At 41.1% G+C, this 19,701-nt stretch overlaps 1 protein-coding gene across 2 annotated transcripts; it reads right to left on the bottom strand.

Annotated features, from left to right (window-relative positions):
• Window positions 1–719: 719 nt before the first annotated feature.
• Window positions 720–16,449, bottom strand: LOC134225770 (zinc finger protein 91-like). Of its 2 annotated transcripts, XM_062706123.1 has the most exons (6): window positions 16,345–16,449; window positions 16,151–16,282; window positions 1,970–3,169; window positions 1,524–1,613; window positions 1,309–1,453; window positions 720–1,234 (listed from the first exon to the last, which is right to left on the bottom strand). In XM_062706123.1, exons 2-6 carry the CDS (start codon window positions 16,271–16,273, stop codon window positions 792–794), a joined length of 2,001 nt encoding a protein of 666 aa, XP_062562107.1. In that variant the 5' UTR covers window positions 16,274–16,282; window positions 16,345–16,449; the 3' UTR covers window positions 720–791. The 2 variants fall into 2 exon arrangements, with proteins under 2 accessions (XP_062562107.1, XP_062562106.1); XM_062706122.1 differs by lacking the exons at window positions 16,151–16,282; window positions 16,345–16,449 and adding an exon at window positions 3,617–3,947.
• Window positions 16,450–19,701: the final 3,252 nt, after the last annotated feature.

Consider the following 19,701-nt stretch of genomic DNA (forward strand, 5'->3'; position numbering starts at 1 on the left):
GAGGCCCGAGAATAAGTTAGGCCCTTTTCTAAAGATAGTCCAAATAAATTTTAGGCTAAAAAACTATGTATGCAAAGTGGTTTTTGTGACAAAGTCTACATGTCCTAAATATTTAATTGAAATCTGAGAGGGTGCTGCCAGCTCCGAATACGATTTGGCGCGAAATGCGACGATTAGCGCAAATGATTGATTTTTTTTTATTTGGGTGTTTTAATTCTAGATTAACCAGACACCAGAATATAATGATATAAGATGATGAGGTCGTGGAAAGATTTATGTATATTTTCTTTTAGTTCTATGATTCGAAACAAAGATAATGTTAATTCAGGAAAGTTTATTATTCCAGAAACCTATATATAATGTATGCGCTCATAAAATTTCACTTCCGGGTTACGCATAGCTTCTACACTATTTATATTTTTTTCTTCGACGTTTATTATTCGGCCGCATTACAATCGAATTACTCGGTTATTAATACATTATTATTACCTCAAGTTTTTCAGAATTCGAGCCATTTGGTTGAAATGCGACTGGTTAATAATGAATGGGAGGTCCTACTAAAGTAAATCATCTTTCAATCTTAGAGGTGAGCCAGCCAATGGCTGAAACCTCTTTAATAAAGACGATAATAATAATCTTTCTATCTGTATGTGCATTAGTATTCGCCTTCATTCCGAAACGATATTTCACTGAATACGCTAACAGTTATTAACAACATATGAGTAGAACGAAGATATTTTTACTTAAGATAAGTTCTTTCCAAATAAGGCCATACTTACAGTCGAATCAAATCAGAACTTCAATATGTACGTACCATACGAGCCCGGTGCAGACGATGGAACGACATTATAAACAGCGACCGTCGCTGGTGAGGTACCAACGGCAGCTGTATTGATGATAGTGGGCATTTGCTGTTGGACTGGCTGCAGAACAGCAGTGACTGGCGGTGGCACAGCTGGACTGACTACGCGAATCGTTACCGGAACGTTTGGAATTGTAATCGGTTTTTCATTACTATCTTCGTCACTGCTTTGCACATCAATCATATCGGGATGGGCGCTTGCCATGTGGAGCACGAGCGAGCTGCTCTTCCCAAAACGTTGTTCGCATATTTCGCATTTGATCCTTTCATCCCGTGTGAATGGTTTACCGGTATGTGTGGTTTCGTGTTCCAACATCGTTCGTTTCAAGATGAACGATTTTTCACAGTAGGAGCACTTATGGGGCTTTTCACCTGGGGACAAAGGTACAGATTTAATTAGTAGTAAACATGGACTTTCTTGAATAACAATACAAATAACCGCTCACCTGTATGAGTCATTTCATGTCTCCTGAAGTTTGTATGATTAGCAAAAGCGTGATCACAAAAGCGACATTTGTATGGTCGCTCTCCGGTGTGTGTACGCATGTGATAGCGCAGATGCAGTTTAGCCTTAAACATCTTCAAGCAAACCTACAGGATAGGAATAAGTCAGGATCTATTATAAGTTAAATAAGTTACGCGAAAGGTTCAACTCGCTTACCTCACACTTGTACTGTGGAACCTCTACATGATTGGACATGTGAATCTTTAATCCTGACTTCTGGCGGAATGTCATTCCGCAGACGGTACACTGTGGGGAATATTTCATTTATTAGTTATATTGTACTAAATATTTATGATATGAATTTTGCAATAGACAATTTAAAATATAAACTTTTTTACTATAGATTTTCTTGATTCGAAAGTTCATATATTTTATTAATATGATTTAATTTAATAAAAATTTACATTAAATCCCAAAATTAAACACTACTTAACCAAACTATTTTTATTTTTATACACTATAATACCGTTTTTATAGCATTAAGAAAATAAAATAAAACATGTATATTGTATATGTACTAGTCTACGTCGGTTGACGAAATAAATAAATAAATAAATAAAATAAATAATATGATATAGACAAATCCAGTTTCATCTACTCACCTGATGGGGTTTCTCATCCGTGTGAATTGTGTTCACATGTTTAATCATGGTACTCTCCCTGGTGAATGTTTTGTCGCAGATTTTACACATGAACACGCTACCACCGCCGTGCTCTTTTGCGTCATGCATATTCAGACCGTCCGGGGTGGTGAACTTTAGCCCACACAAAGCGCACTGATAGTTGAGGCGCTTGTATTTACGCCTTTGATGGTTGATAATCTTTCGCTTGTCGGCAAATCGTCGGAAGCAGACCTGACACTGTTCCGGTAGGTCCGGGTTTTCCAGATCTGCCTCCTGCTTGTCAATCCAGTGAGCCCCTTGCGAATGCTCAATCAAATCTTGCTCGTTCGTAAACGATTCGCCACACTTTGTGGCACAACATACCCAGCCGAATTCTTGTTTCGTCGTTTCCTTAACTCGCGCAATCAATGCAACCGGTTCATCTTCCGGGTGGATTCTGAGGTGTTCCCGCCGCTTACCAGCAACTTTGAAACGGAGTTTGCATTTGTTGCATTCCCAAACAGTTTTTAAGAGTTGGACACGGTCCTTATGGAAGTTAACGCTTCGTTGGGAGTCGTATTTCCGTTGGCAGCCGTCGCAAACTATTTTTTTCTTGCAGGGTCGCGAAGGGTTTCCTTCCCTTTTGGCGTGCAACGTTTGACGATGAACATCCAGCTCCTGAAAAGTATTGAAAATGTGTAGACAACCACAGCAGATGTGACTGCCCGAAGAAACTTCTATAACCGTGAACAACAACTTTTCTTCTTCGTTAAGTGTCTGACTCTCCTCGTTTTGAATGGGTTGCTTCTTTGGTAATGGTTTTGCAATCCTTTTACGTGGTTTCGGCTTTGATTTCAATCCAAGTTTCTCCCGTTTCACCGTTCGTTTAGTCTCTTCATCAGTTCCTTTCCAATCACTGTCGGTATCATTATCCAATTCAATTTCAAAATCGATCTCAGGAACGGGATCATTGCCAGTTTCATTGACCAGCTGCTCCAGTGGCTCTGCTTTTATTTTAGGAGATTTCTCTACAGGTGATTCGGTTTCCATACGGGAATCTACTGGGACTATTTCTTCCTTGAAAAGCTTTCGTAATTTACTGTCGGAATTGCGAGTAGTTTTGATGAAAGCGACAAGCAGTTTTATAGTTTCGAAGCACTCTGCGCAAATCACTGTCGGTAAAGTGTCGTTTTCATCAATCTGATGTAATAGAAGAGAATGAACGGATTTTAAATAGTGTGTACGAAGTGTACCCCTAGAGGGGCTCAACCAATACCAAGTGTACCAAGACCGCCTTGGAAAATATTATGCCAAGTTGAAAGACTTTCCGGATAAATAATTCATCTAATCGGGAAGAATTCTACAGGAAGTTATTTAACATAATAGGAATTGTAATGTTTTGGAAACATCCGTAGTTGTGGACTGAGACTCAGATATTACATATGAAGTGACCAGAAGAAGGCGAGCACAATCAAATGATCCAACAAGTTTACAGTCCCTAACAACATGCAATGTAATAATTCCGGTCCATCATAATACGGGATACGGAAATAACATTTTAAAAAACAAAATTAGTGTCACGGAGGATAGTTATCTGTACCAATCTTAGGGGAAGTGCAACTAGACATGCAGTTCATATTATATTACCTGAACGGAAGCATACTTGGTGATGAGATTCGCTATCAGAGTACCATCAAATTTGGAGAATATGGGAATCTGCTTCCGATGGCGTCTGTTCGGCTTCGCTGGGTTGACCGTCATACACGTTCGACACATGCCCTCCACGGATTTCTGCTTGTGGTTCTTTCGATTTTTCATGGTGCAATATATTTCGTCCAGGCAAGCAACACTAATTCTATTTTCGCAAATTTAACTGAGAAGCTGCAGGACTGTTGATTCCTAATCCACCGAGCGCGATTGTAAATAAATAATTTTGACACATCGGTGTCCCGTTTCCCGTTTCCCGTTACATCGATCGTGAAAAAGATCTCTGCGCGTGAGAAGGTAAACAGGCCTGAATGCGCGAATCCAAACATCCAAAGCAAATGAGTGCGTGAGTGCTGGGAGGGTTAGGGTGAAACGATTCACTGAGTCAAAGTTTGGTTAATATTTAGCAGACCCCAGACGAGAGATTGACAATACTTTTCTCATTAAACTTTTCTTCAATATTTTCTTTGCATGGCTATAGCTGAGGAAATAGTAAGTTTTCTTGAAATAGCGGTATAACCCACAAAGCACGCACACACTCAACCGTCATCGACTACTGTGGCTGTGGGCAAACTGTGGGCAAAGATGAGGGGAAATATTGAAAAGAATATTAAACTTTTCTGTTTTCCCTCAATAATTATTTCAATAATTGACGCTTGAACAGTTTTGAACAGTGCAATGTATTTTGGACCGCCAAACTCGCCGCCTAATGGAACGTACACACGGTCAAGCAGTTTGACCAACATTGACTCCACCTCTCGTTTATAGACCAGTGCATGATGACGTAGGTTGACAGTTCACAGAGCTTTTCCACCGGGACTTAACCTCCGGCGAAGCTTCCGATAAAATTGTTTCGTCATCTTATTCGCATGTAAATGTTTGTTGCGATTGATTTCATGCTGAATACAAAGAATATCACTGAAATATTCGGATCACAGCTATTTTGAACTAAAAATATAAATTTTAATTTTCCCTTCATCGATTTTTCTTCTAACACCTTGTAAACAAGCTCTGTAAGCTGTCAAAATAAGTGAGGTTAAGTTAGAGTTTGCATTGGTCTATTCAAACATCCATCAAGTTTTACCAACAGCGGCACGAACAATCAATTTATTCGACCAACAATATCACATACGAACGACCGAAGCGCCAACTTGGGCACCATATCTTTTTGAAGTAGCTCAGAATTTCTACTTTAGTGAGCGGTTGCTTGATGAAGAAAGAGCTAACCGAAAAACTTAAGCGAAGATTGGACGAGTCGGATACGGCTTTGATCCAACGTTTCAAATTTGGTTCCTGAGTACAGAAACCCGATGAAACAGCTAGTGATTTTTTTTTTCGCCTAAACTCTGAAAAAAAACTAAAGCTGAGTATTGTAATTTCAAGGGTGATAAACAGGATCACATACTTGATCGAATTCTCATTGGCTTGTCGGATGACGCTTTGAGACAGAGGTTATTGGCGGAAGATGAGGACAAATTTAATTTAGCTCAGGTCGAGAAAATTATAAACACTTGGGAGTTAGCTGCTTCTAATGCTAAAGCTTTGACCCATCAGAGTGTAAAATAATCGAAATATTTTGGTGAACTTCACTTTTCTTCACTTGTCAGCTCACTTCCAGACACATTCATAGTCGGCTCTGGACTGTCAATATTCAGTTGAATATAAGTCATTGAATATTTATGCACATTTTACAAATTGATAAATTATCTGAAAACTGAACACGTTTCAAACAAGTAAAGTAATGTATCACATAGAACTGAATCCGATTTTCATCCGCGAGGCACTTTCAACAGTAAATATCAACATAAACAATGCTAATTATGGTTTTTTCTGCACATAGTAAGCACACTCAGTGACAGTCGAATGAATGAGCTTGTGGGGTAGTCGTCTGACTATGTCATTCTATGTTTTGAATATTCATGCGATGTTTGTCAAAATTCGGACCGAAGTTGCTTCATGAAGATGAATATTTTATGCTCTGTCCAAGATGATTATCCTGGTCAAATTGCTTCTATTGTTGGAGGACGAGGAGCTGTTTTACAGCGTATAAGTGATTTAGATCTGAGTCGTGGACCTGTCAAAAGCCATTTGGGCTACAGGCCCTCGTTTCCTTCTGTGAGAAGTAGTGAACATAGTGCAAATCCGTACCATAGGTACAACAATGGTGTAAATCATCCTTCGCAGACAGGACGAGCCAGACAAGAACAGCGAAAACAGTATGCAGTGGTTCACCCGGTGGAACCGAAAAGCGATGAGCAACTAGTAATCGACCAGCGAGTGTGCTACTATTGTAGAGCTCGAGGACATATTCACAGGAGGTGCCCGAAGCTGGAACAATTTAAGAGGGGTCCGATCAACAACATCAACTTTGAAAAAACCTGTACGAAAAATGACGACAATTTGTCGAACATGATGAGTTGTTGGGAAGACAAGAGTGATGATTCAGACCAACGTGAATTACAGTGCATGCATTTTTCTTCCATTAACAAAAAGTCATCCATGTTTGCTAGAACTAGCTATTGAAGGCTTGCACATTGATGGAGATTGATAGTGGCTCCGACGTTTCCGTGATTGGAAAAAAAGCTATTTTTGGATAAATTTAATGTTCCCTTAGAGAAAAATTTCAAAAATTTAATAGTGGTAAACGGTTCCAGTTGGGACGGCAAATGCTGGGTAAAGCGTACCATTGGTACTTCGCGTACCTGAAGGAATAAAATAGACCCCATCTCGCGGTCCTTAGCCTCTTACCCATGGTGCTGGCCGGGATACGAGCAACCTTAGGGAGATCGGGTAACCAACCCTGGTGGGAACTATGGTCATATGTTGACAGGGAAGGGGTTTGCTCCTCTCCGGAGGTGCAAATCTTATTGAGCGTCTGTTCTCCATGTCAGGATCGGCTCACAACAGCGTCTGTTCTCCATGTTAGGGCGGCTGATCATCGTCCGAGTGCCAGCGAGGGACTCTAAGTGAAACTGTGCACCATGGTCCACCGGAAATAAGGAGGAATGGTCCTCCGGAAATTTAGGGGTTTGGTGTCAGGCCTTGCAAGCCAGCCTTAAAAAAACTTACGCAACGAATAATCAACAAGAGAATACGGACCGGAACCATCGGCGAAGACCACTGCGACGAAAAGGGACTAGCGATTGGAAACTCGGTTCGTGGAACTGCAAATCTCTCAACTTCATCGGGAGCACGCATATTCGCCGATGTGCTCAAGGACCGTGGATTCGGCATCGTAGCGCTGCAAGAGGTTTGTTGATGGGATCAATGGTGCGAACGTTTAGAGGTAATCATACCATCTACCAGAGCTGCGGCAACACACACGAGCTGGGAACAGCTTTCATAGTGATGGGCGATATGCAAAGGCGCGTGATCGGGTGGTGGCCGATCAATGAAAGAATGTGCAAGTTGAGGATCAAAGATCTTCAACTTCAGCATAATGAACGTCCATAGCCCACACTCCGGAAGCACTGATGATGATAAGGACGCATTCTACGCGCAGCTGGAACGTGAGTACGACAGCTGCCCAAGCCACGACGTCAAAATCATCATAGGAGATTTGAACGCTCAGGTTGGCCAAGAGGAGGAGTTTAGACCGACTATTGGAAAGTTCAGCGCTCACCGGCTGACGAACGAAAACGGCCTACGACTAATTGATTTCGCCGCCTCCAAGAATATGGCCATTCGCAGCACCTACTTCCAACACAGCCTCCCGTATCGGTACACCTGGAGATCACCAATGCAGACAGAATCACAAATCGACCACGTTCTGATTGATGGACGGCACTTCTCCGACATTATCGACGTCAGGACATATCGTGGCGCTAACATCGACTCTGACCACTATCTGGTGATGGTTAAACTGCGCCCAAAACTATCCGTCATCAACAATGTTCGGTACCGACGACCGCCGCGGTACGACCTAGAGCGACTGAAGCAACCTGATGTCGCCACTGCATACGCGCAGCATCTCGAGGCAGCGTTGCCGGAAGAGGGTGAGCTCGATGCGGCCCCTCTTGAGGACTGCTGGAATACAGTCAAAGCAGCCATTAACGACGCAGCGGAGAACAACGTCGGGTATATGGGTCGAAGTCGACGGAACGATTGGTTCGACGAAGAGTGCAGACAGATTCTGGAGGAGAAGGACGCAGCGCGGGCGGTCGCGCTGCAGCAAGGTACCCGGCAGAACGTGGAACGTTATAGACGGAAGCGGAGACAGCAGACCCGCCTTTTTCAGGAGAAGAAACACCGCCTGGAAGAAGCGGAGTGCGAGGAGATGGAACAGCTGTGCCGTTCTCAAGATACACACAAGTGCTATCAGAAGGTCAACGCATCCCGCAAAGGCTTCCGCGAGCCGAAATGTGCCGGGATAAGGATGGGAGCATCTTGACGGACGAACGTGTGGTGATCGAAAGGTGGAAGCAGCACTACGAGGAACATTTGAATGGCGCTGAGAGTACAGGCAGTGAAAGTCAGGGCAGCGGACGATGGAAGCCAACCAGCCCCCACCTTGAGGGAAGTTAAGGATGCCATCCAACAGCTAAAGACCAATAAAGCAGCTGGTAAGGATGGTATCGGAGCTGAGCTCATCAAGATGGGCCCGGAAAAGCTGGCCACTTGCCTGCACCAACTAATAGTCAGAATCTGGGAAACCGAACAGCTACCGGAGGAGTGGAAGGAAGGGGTTATATGCCCCATCTACAAGAAAGGCGACAAACTGGAGTGTGAGAACTTTCGAGCGATCACCATCCTTAATGCCGCCTACAAAGTGATATCCCAGATCATCTTCCGTCGTCTGTCACCATTAGTGAAGGAGTTCGTGGGAAGTTATCAAGCCGGCTTCGTTGACGCCCGCTCGACAACGGACCATATCTTTACTGTACGGCAAATCCTTCAAAAATGCCGTGAATACCAGGTCCCAACGCACCATCTGTTCGTTGATTTCAGGGCGGCATACGACAGTATAGAGCGCGTAGAGCTATGGAAAATTATGGACGAGAACAGCTTCCCTGGGAAACTTACCAGACTGATCAAAGCAACAGTGGATGGTGTGCAAAACTGTGTGAAGATTTCGGGCGAACACTCCTGTTCGTTCGAATCGCGCCGGGGACTAAGACAAGGTGATGGACTTTCGTGCCTGTTGTTCAACATTGCGCTAGAAGGTGTCATGCGGAGAGCCGGGTGTAACAGCCGGGGTACGATTTTCAACAGATCCAGTCAATTTATTTGCTTCGCGGATGACATGGACATTGTCGGCCAAACATTTGCAAAGGTGGCAGAACTGTACACCCGCCTGAAACGTGAAGCAACAAAAGTTGGACTGGTGGTGAATGCGTCAAAGACAAAGTACATGCTTGTGGGCGGAACCGAGCGCGACAGGGCCCGCCTGGGAAGCAGTGTTACGATAGACGACCTTCGAGGTGGTCGAGGAATTCGTCTACCTCGGATCCTTGCTAACGGCTGACAACAACGTTAGTCGTGAAATACGAAGGCGCATCATCTGTGGAAGTCGGGCCTACTACGGGCTCCAGAAGAAACTGCGGTCGAAAAAGATTCGCCACCGCACCAAATGTGTCATGTACAAGACGCTTCCCGAATAAAAAATATTATAGAAAAACAATACAATGTGTTGTAACATCACTATAAAACACAATAAATTTACAATAAATTTGAATGTAGGTGAAATAATAGAAATACATTAGAATGTATTGTTATGAACCATTCATTAAATTGTAAATGAAGTTTTCGCATTAGAACGTACGGGTTGTTAAGCATCGTAACTATACAAAATTTGATATTTTTTCATACATATTTTTTTGTCAAACAATAGAGTGTATCGTAAATATATTGTTGAAATATCGGAAGAAACCCGTTCAAATTACATTAGCTTGAATTGTATTTTTATAGTAAAACAATACGATATTGGATTTCTTGATTATGACAGCTTTACCGGTCAAAAATGAAGTTTTAAGAAAAATAATGCATATTTATCGGGTACTTATTCAAAAGGACGTATGTTATTTTGTAAACAAAGATTTAAACGTCGATTTGTCCAATATGAAGGCACTCCCACGCAAACCAACACCACCAACAGGTTGCCGAAGGCTTCCCCTGCCTGCCTGTGGTGATAGTTTGCGTAGGAGTGCCTTCAGATTGGACAAATCGACGTATAAATCTTTGTTTACAAAATCACATACGTCCTTTTGAATAAGTACCCGAGATTTGCGGCAATAGGATAAATATTGTTATATTGCTAATATGCAATTTGAACAAAATTTTCAGAAGTTATCAATGATTAAAATTTATGCACTAACATGTTCTAAAAACAATTGGAAGTATTGTTATATTAGAGAACAATGTTAATATCCACGGTGTGATACAATATGGACAACTATCGAGAAACAATATATCCTATTGTATACCGTAGAGCATATGGTAATTCAATTGTTTACACTGTTGAGCCTATGGCACACTTTTATCCGGGTTATAAGACCGGTTGTCCTCTACGGACATGAAACATGGACAATGCTCGAGGAGAACTTGCAAGCACTCGGAGTATTCGAGAGACGGGTGCTTAGGACCATCTTTGGCGGTGTGCAAGAAGACGGTGTGTGGCGGCGAAGAATGAACAATGAGTTCGCCCAACTCTACGGCGAACCCAGTATCCAGAAGGTAGCTAAAGCCGGAAGGGTACGATTGGCAGGACATGTTGCAAGAATGCCGGACAGCAACCCTGCAAAGATGATGTTCGCTTCCGATCCGGCAGGTACGAGACGGCGTGGCGCGCAGCGAGCGAGATGGGCAGACCAGGTGCAAAACGACTTGGCCAGCGTGGGGCGTATACGAGGATGGAGAGATGCGGCCTCGAACCGTGTGTATTGTGGCGTCAAATTGTTGATTCAGTGTTATCTGTTTAGATGTTAACTAAATAAATGAAATGAATGGTTCCAATTTGAAAATTGCTGGGGAAGTTGTTGTTCCGGTTGTATTTCGGAATATAAAGGCGAAATTGAAACTTCTTGTATTGAATAGTAATCATGATCTTGTTCCTTTGTGTGGGAGAACCTGGTTGGATGTTTTCTTTCCTAACTGACGAAATAGTTTTGATAAACAAGTACCTAAGAACAGAATAATTAAACATAAGAACGACTTAATGAATGTCAAGATAAAATTGTCTGATATTTCCATTAAAGAATTATGGACTCCTAATAAAGGTAATGAAGCCGAATTGGTTTTAAAAATTGACATACCCATTTATTGGAAATTTTTTGACGTTCCCAATGCAATAAGGGATAATATTGCCGATAATTGTTTGCGATTCACATTGAAGCAGCCAGCTGCTGATTTGGAAAAGAGTACTTGGCAGAGCCACCAAAACAGAAGATTGTCTCGAAATGGACTCCTTCCACAAAACTTTTTGGTAGAATACACCAAGGATTTCTCTACTACAAACATCACGTTCATTTATTGGACGTTGATGGCTTTTCAAATTGGATGGTAGTTGAATGGTTGAAAAATAGAACGGAATGTAAAGAATTGATAAAACTGCTGTTAGCATATTTGGCTAAATTTGGGTTTCCAGACAGAAAGTCAGGTAATAGTCCGCTATTCAATCCTCATGATGATTTCAATAACTTTTTTGAGAGGCAAGGAATATGGGTTTTGAACAGTCTGATGGCGGGTGACGCATTATGGTACAAGAACAGCAATCCTCACCATCAGGCTAAATGGTTGAAAGCGTATTTGCTTAAACGGTGCGCCGAAGCCAAATCAATGACATCGGCGATACGGTCATTCGAAGGCGTCGAACGATGGTGGTGCATGTCGATCCCTATGGTCCCGGTCCATCACCACCACCGATTAATTCGATCGACGAGGAGCTTCACCAGGTGCCTTTCCGGAGATTTCCGAATTGTTAGTTGCAGAGACAACAAGACGAATTACTACCGCTTAAACCGCATAGAAAACGAAGCAATAATACTAATTTGGCGCACAATGGCCTGCCAAGTCGTTCGAATATAACGCGAAAAAATGTAAAAAGTGATCGAAGTTTTTGTGAATAGTTTCTTAAAATCAATGATAATCAAATTGTTCCAAAAAGGGGGAGGATTGATATGTACCCAAAATTGATTACATTTGTAACATCGTGTATTTTGCTATAATGAATATTATAGCTATCGAATGTGAATGTGAACCTAATAAACGAACCGATTTCTGTCGGTCTCTTTCAACACGAACCGCCAAGCGAGTAACACCTACTTTACAACGGGGGTCTGATGTTTTGGTTGTGTTTTCGTAGTGTAGATGTAGTCTCGTTTCTTCTGCTTGTCGTTTATGGAACTGTCAGTGTGGAACGCACCTATCTCTTTCTTTCCCATGATTCTTCTTATGGCTGTCAGTGCGGAATTTTCTATGTTGACTACGAAATGAACTGTGGTGGAGGTATACAAGTGTCAGTCCCGTGCTTTACAACAGCTCCGAAACCCTTTAAGTATCATTACAATTCAATTAACTAATCGTTCCTTCGCGAGTATTCTCCGTTCAGTTCCGTCTACCTCAGTCACTCTTGCCGGTTATAATACAATTAACGCTGGTAAATTAAGCCGAAACAAAGTCTAATATTTCGATTGGCATGGATTCCATTTCAGAAATCAGGAGAATGTCTCCAGGAGAGTCCAAAACTACAAAAAAAAAACTACTGGTACAAAATGTGCAGGGGTCCAAATCAAGTAAGTTACTATAATCTTCTATAAATGAATATATAAATATGATAAATATATAAATAATGGTATCTCCTTTGCTTTCTTATGCTTATATAAGGACCAACGGTAAAGGACCAACCATGGTATCATCTGCACCCATCGCATCAAACTGTATACGCATATTTCTCGGGTTTTGCTTATAGATTGATCCATTATTACGTCGGATTTGGGCTTTTGGATATGGGTGTAAAAAAACGTGGGGTAAACTTGAAATTCATCTCAGAATCAATTGTATAATCACCTTAAAGAACACCTACTCTATAAACACTTGTTTCATAACACAAATTTTCGGGGATGCAAATTAAATCCAAATTCTTAGCAAATTTAATGAAGTGTAAAATAAATGGAAATAAATTGCAGATAGATGTTCCACGAGATAAGGAGGCGTAACATGTTGAATCGATGGATCTAGTAGGAATGCACTATTGGTCGCCTGTAGACAGAAAAACATTTAAAAACTAAGATCAGAATAACATACTATTTGAGTTTGATGATGCAGTATACTAACACATATGCGATTTTTCATGTTCTACTAGCATTCGCTTTAAAATAAATGCTTTGTCACAACGTGAGCACTTGTGGGGCTTTTCGCCTGTAAATAATAGAAAATAATAATTAGTATGTTTTGAAAAATTGTAATTCTTTTTAAAATACAAATACACTCACCAGTATGAGTCATCTCATGTCTCCTACAGTTGGTATGATGAGCGAAGGCATGATCGCAATACCTACATTTATACGGACGTTCGCCTGTGTGAATTCGCATATGATGTTGCAAGTTCAATTTCGCTTTGAACGTTTTTGAGCATATCTGTTCAAACAAAAAGTTCTCAAATCAAATAACTTTGAAATGACTGCGAGGTGTATTGTTTTCTTACCTTGCATTCGTACTCCCGATCGTCTATATGATTCAACATATGTTTCTTCAAGCCACCACTCTGTCTGAATGTTAAACCGCAAACATTACACTGCAAGTTTAAGTTATATTAACAATAAATTTTTGGAAGAATGAGATGAAACAAAATTAATATTTTTGCTAACCTGATGGATATTGTCATTTGTATGCATGTGTTCTATGTGCTTACTCAAGGTGTACTTATTAGAATAAGTCTTTTCGCAAATCTCACATTGAACGGTACCGATGCCATGTTCATTTAATTCGTGCCTATTCAGTAGAACAGGAGATGAGAACTTTTCATCACAATGAGGGCACTCCATGTTCTTTTTGACGGTAAACCCGTCTCTGATGGCTGGTTAGCCGAACTTTATTGGAAAATCGTCGGTAGCAGACCTGACATTGTTCTGGCAAATGTCCGGACTCTAGGTTTGCTTGCTGCTTGTCGATCCAGTGGGATGCGTGCGCATGAGCGATCATTTCCGCTTCAGATGTAAATGATTTACCACATTTCAGAGCGCAGCAGATCCAACCAAGTTCCTGTTTTATATTTTCCTTGAATTGTGATATCACGGTAACGTGATCATCGTCTGAATGGGTTTTAAGATGCTCCCGCCGTTTGCCGGGGACTTTCAATCGAAGATTGCATTGTTTACATTCCCAAATCTTTTTTAACGCCCGGACGCGCTTTTTGTGTCTGTTCACACCATACGTCGAGTCGTACTTGCGTAGGCAACCGTTGCAAAGTACTTTTTCGCTAGGTTTCGTTAGGCTCTCTTTTTTCCAAACATGATTTGTCTGACGATGGATTTCCAAATCTTCAGCGCAAGTGAATATTTGCAAACAGCCACAACAAACATGGCTACGGGGCGGAATTTTGATAACCGTATACAGGGTTCGCTCTTTGCGTTTCAATTCATCTTCACTTTGAACAGGCTTTTTCTTAAGCAACGGTTTCATGCTTCGCTTTGGTTTGCATTTTGCAGCATATTCTATCTCATCAACAGTTTCATTCCAATCGACATCAACATCCGGTTTAAGCATTACATAATCTGACACTACAATTTCGCAAGTTTCGTCAACTAGCTCTTCATTTGTTAAGCTTCCTGGTTCAGAAGTATGACTCACGGATTCAACTTCGGCGTATGATTCCTCAATTATATTTTCCACTGGTTCAATTTTAAAATTACAAACTGAGACATTTCGTTATTGATTTCCGTGGAAGTAATATCTTGGCCTAGCTCCACTTTACAGAGCTCACGTAATTTATTGTCGGTAGAACGGATGGTATTTACGAAGGTGACTAACATTTGGAGGTTTTTGAAGCAATCGTTACAAATAACTGAAGGCAGGCTGTCATCCTGATAAATCTGTCCGATATATATATCAAAATGAAATTCAAACAAGAAGTATAATTATTGTAAACAATTGAAATTGTTGTTGGGCTATGTAAAAACGTCCAAGCATAGTTCTGCCGTAATCTGGCGAAGTGACATATACGCCATTTTCCAAAAAATGATGTTAACGAGTAGTACTCGTCGTACTCTTTAACAGAAAAATGGAAAACATGTATGTTGTAAAATGGCGCATACGTCACTTTTTCAGATTACGGCAGAGTTGTTCCTTGATATTTTTATGCGATGCATCTTTCATTATTCCCCTTGAGTACAAGGAAAAAACAAAGAAATTTTTTGTAACAACTCAAAGGTCACGAAATGAACCGCCTATGGCCGGAAATCTCATTAATCAAGATAATAATAATCAAAATTCGCTATAGTTGACGTCACCTTCTTCAGGAAACTTAAAAGAGTATACATTACAATGTACAGTACATATGTAACTGACCATATTTAAAATAAATTAAGTCCTCACATCCCCATTGGTCAAAGTTCAAAATCCAAAAGGGTAATTTTAATTAGTTTCATAGGTATGATTATTCACTAAAGAAAAAGAGCAATAAAAATGTATGTATAATCGCCCATTTTTAAAATCACATTCATTTAATTTATGGAACGTACACACGGTCAAGCAGTTTGACCAACATAACACCTAAAATTATTTGTAATACATTAATAAAGCCATTCAAAAGTATGTGCCAAACTGCCAATCATATGAGCTCAATTTGTAATACCGTGGACCCCCGGTAATATGACCATTTTTAATAAAACACTTTTTAATTTGAACCCCGTTGGTTTGAACATCGTTAAAATTAAAAATGGTTCAAACGTCATTTACCAAGGGAATCGACAGAAGAAAAATGGAACATCGTGAAATGGAACGCAGAATCAAAACAAACCAGCAAAGAGAGCAGCCAGAAACCAGTTTTTCTGATGGTTATAGAGTAACCAGAAGTTCAAATTAAAAGTGAACCCCGTTAATTTGAATGAGGTACCGTTCAAATTATCGGGGGTCCACGGTAGCTATATATTAAATGAAAGTATTTCTTGGCAAAAATGCATTGATATGCAGCACATACCATCAGGGCTTCATTTAGGGGGGGGGCGGTAGGCCGTGGCCCGGGCCCCCACAAATGTTATGTACCGAAACCAGCTTTTTTTTGTACATTCTGGGGGGCCCACAAGCTGTCGGACCCGGGGCCTCCTTCCGGCTGAATCCGGTGCTGCATACCATTCATTTGGAAGTTTTTGAGTGTTGGTATTGTTATTATTTGTCAAATTTAAAGTGTAATATCGATTGGAAAATGGATCAAATTTTCAAAATTTGAATCAGTTCGTTTAAATAAATTTTGTGCAAAAATTTTCATATGAAGCAGAACTTGATTATATCGACATAGTCTGACTTCACTGTTTCACTCACCTCAACACCAGCGTGATCGGCGATTATGTTCGCTATGAGTGCATCGTCCAACTCAGAAAATATCGAAATCAGCTTCTGCTGCCGCTTTTCCACGTTGGTCATACACGTTCGACACACTGCCATCGCTGCTTGCTAGTGGACAATTTTATGTTTGAATATAAATAAGTTCACTACAAAAATACCGTAAAACAAACTTTTTAGATCTTGGATTCCATTATTTATCGACATCGAAGCCAGAAAATACGACGATTGTAAACAGAACTTTGGTGAGATGAGAATGGCAGTGATCCGAGTGATCCGCATAGTGAGTGAGATACGAAGAAAAGTGAGCTACAAGAAAGTGAGTGTCTGTGACATGTGTAGTCATAACTGAACTATTGGTATCCCGAGAAAACAAAAAACAGATTTCAAGTCAGAGCTACCTTGATCGTCCAAAGGAAGAGACGAGTAGATGGTTTCAGAAACAACCGGCGAAGCGACCTTCCGCAGCATTTCGGCGTAGCTTCGAGAGACCGCTGTTGAAGAGAGCCGTTTCTGGTGAATTCGCCGCTGTATGTACGTCGGGCGCTTCAAGAGCATGTGGAGGGCCTTCTAATAGACACATTTCGGTGCGTCTTGCGCGCCACCCATGCTTCTCTCCGCATGATGCAGCAGGTTTATTGCAGCAGTAGAGTAGAGGGGGCAAGAGTGCGCGTGGGGTAAGAGTACGTTTTCGATTTTTGAAGTAATAAAAAAGATAAACTAGCCGCACTCATCAGTTTGACGGTATTCTGGCCAACTATTATCGTATATATGTAAACGATTTGAATAAACAAAGGGAATATGGAGTTAGATAACTTTTAGTCATTTTGCTAAAAATAATTGCATTTCCGCAACTAGTATTTCATTTACCATATATACGTTCAATCAGGTGAACATTATACCATTTCGATAACCTATTGTATAGAGTACTTTTATGAAACACCAATCCGTTGGTTTTCAAGAAGTCAAAACCATTGCTTGAATCATTTTGGGACTGTGGGTAAAATACGCAGGAACCGGTGGGAAGAGTACGCATATGAATCTTCAAGTTATGGTGTCAAACCCATGTCTCCGGGCGAAATAAGACTTCTTCCAAAGCGTAAAGATCCACAACTAAGAAAAAGGGACAGAATTCGAAATTAATCAAGTTTCTAGGATAAGTTGAAGTAATTCGGTGTAGAAAAGACTTAGCGAACAAAGCACTGAAGCGAAATAATGTATTAGGACTTGTTGTACACCTAAACATAGTAGAAAACACAATTTCATCTAAATGTAATTTCATTTAATCAAAAGAAACATTAATAAATTACGCAACGTTAAGCTGGGAGGGTTGTGAGATGTGACGATCCATATAATTTTTGAGGATTCATACAAATAGTGTAAGGGAGGAAGGAGTGAAATAGCTAAATTTTACGTTACGTGATTGGTGGACTTTCTTTAAGGAAAATGCCTTTGTATACGCCACGCTAAACGTGATATATTTTACCTCTGTGTTTTTGTATATATAAAAACAATGGTTTTTCGTATGAAAGTGCACATTTTAGGACCCTCCTCTTTAAAAGTTACGTAATCTTTAAACATTCCTAATATATGCTCTTTAAACATCAATTAAATGTTATTAACTCTTATTTGTGTTAATACTTAAATCACATGATTGGATAAATGCGTACTCTTTATCACCGATGCACTTTTACCCCACCGGTGGGGTAAGAGTGCGTTTCTTGTCTTGCAATAAGGGTTCTACTAAAACGAATCTCAATAATTCAATATTTTTCCACTGGGTAACATAAAGATATAGAATCATCGACACTGATTTGATATGCAGAAGCTTGCTTCATAAGCGCCACATGATCGATTGAAAACTAAGTCGTACTCTTGCCCCTCTACTCTACTGAACGGTGTGGCCCAGCTGCTTGCATTAACACAATTCATCACCTTCGTACATACAACCGAACAGGTAGTCGAAGTTTGCCAATCACTACGTAGTCAGGCAGCGCGGACCCGGAGAAGGTGACGCAGAAAGAATCAGACGGAGAATAAACTCCTTCTCTCCCTCCTGCGACACCGAATACATTTGCTTGCAATCCAGTATCGCAACAGGAGGCAAAGAAGCGTTCGAGAAACGACCGAAACCTTGTTTCAAATCGTCGTGTCCCTCCCTCCGTCACCACCCCGCGATCTCGCACGCTGCTGACGGTAAGTAAACTCTATTCGAGGTGAAAAGCTCACGGGTGCAATCTCGTTGGCCTGTTTGATCACTGACCGTGAACGGAGCTTACTGGCCGACCATGTCAATGGTCATGACAGACGAAAATCGCTTTTCCAGATCTCTGCTGATCTGACTAATATTCAAGCGCTTGCCTTTGGGTCGGAAAAAACAACATATGGCCCACTAGAGTCGGAGGGTGCCTTGAGGCGAAGGGTCGTGAGGGAGAAGTACCATTATTCACTGGACTTATGGTGGTAGTGTTGCTTATTTCCATTCTACTCTGGGATGGAACACCAGAATGCAACAAAAGGTCATTGGATAGGAATTCGACGAACCCCACCGCCTTCGCCTTCGTGCTGCGGAGACCAAGCGTCCCGCTGCAGCAGAAACACACACATTTAAAGAACACTTATCACAGGAGAGTAAAAAAAAACACAAAATAACTATTTATCTGAGGAGGGAATGGAAGCAAAACTAACTACAGACTATAATAACTTATCGATAAAGATGGTAAAGAATAGGGAGACAACGAGGGAAATTTCAAACACTTAGCTTTCTACTGCTGCGTCGACGGCTGCTTACGATTGCTGCAGTACGCACTGACGATAGCACGTGGTACGACGCCCGAGGCGTATGTTTGGTCTCTTCTCACCAACCGCACACTGCGAACGGATGGCTTGGACACTGGTGGCGATGATCGATCGACGTTTGCTGCTGTCTACCTGCACACCACGGAAGACGACGGCGTGCGGGGGCGCGATGAACGATGAAGATTGGCTTGGCTGATGCGCACGATGACGCTGGTTTGCAAACACGCGATTTTGCAGAAAACGCGCGAAAACTCAATTAACGGATACTTAATTGCTTCGCAAATATTGCGAGAAGATAGAAAATTCGAACGAGGTCCGACGGTCGACCGTCGGAAAGCTGTTCCGCAAACGTCAAATCACTTGATGCACGGAAAATAATGTTGGTTTATTTTTCGGTGTGAATGTTGATTATTGAAATCAAAGAAAATATATAATTTTAAACGAGTGTTACTTGCCGCTATATATTTTAAATAAGTTTATGGTACTTTCAAGGCATTTCGAACGTATTTATGCGTTTTTGAGACATTTTAACTTCTCGAATATTCTTGATATCAAGGAATATCAACACTTTTCGCACAGTGCATGCCATTTGAAGTTTCGACACTCAGTCTTCTTCTTCTTCTTTGCTCCGCAAAATTAGAAGTTTTCTCGTTCTCAAATAAGCTCCGCTTCCTTGTCACAGCTAAGAGAAATCCTTCACTTGACACAAGCGGTAAAAACTCGAAAGAACG

This window comes from Armigeres subalbatus, chromosome 3 (genome assembly GCF_024139115.2).
Source record: "Armigeres subalbatus isolate Guangzhou_Male chromosome 3, GZ_Asu_2, whole genome shotgun sequence".
In the NCBI taxonomy this organism is placed as follows: domain Eukaryota; kingdom Metazoa; phylum Arthropoda; class Insecta; order Diptera; family Culicidae; genus Armigeres; species Armigeres subalbatus.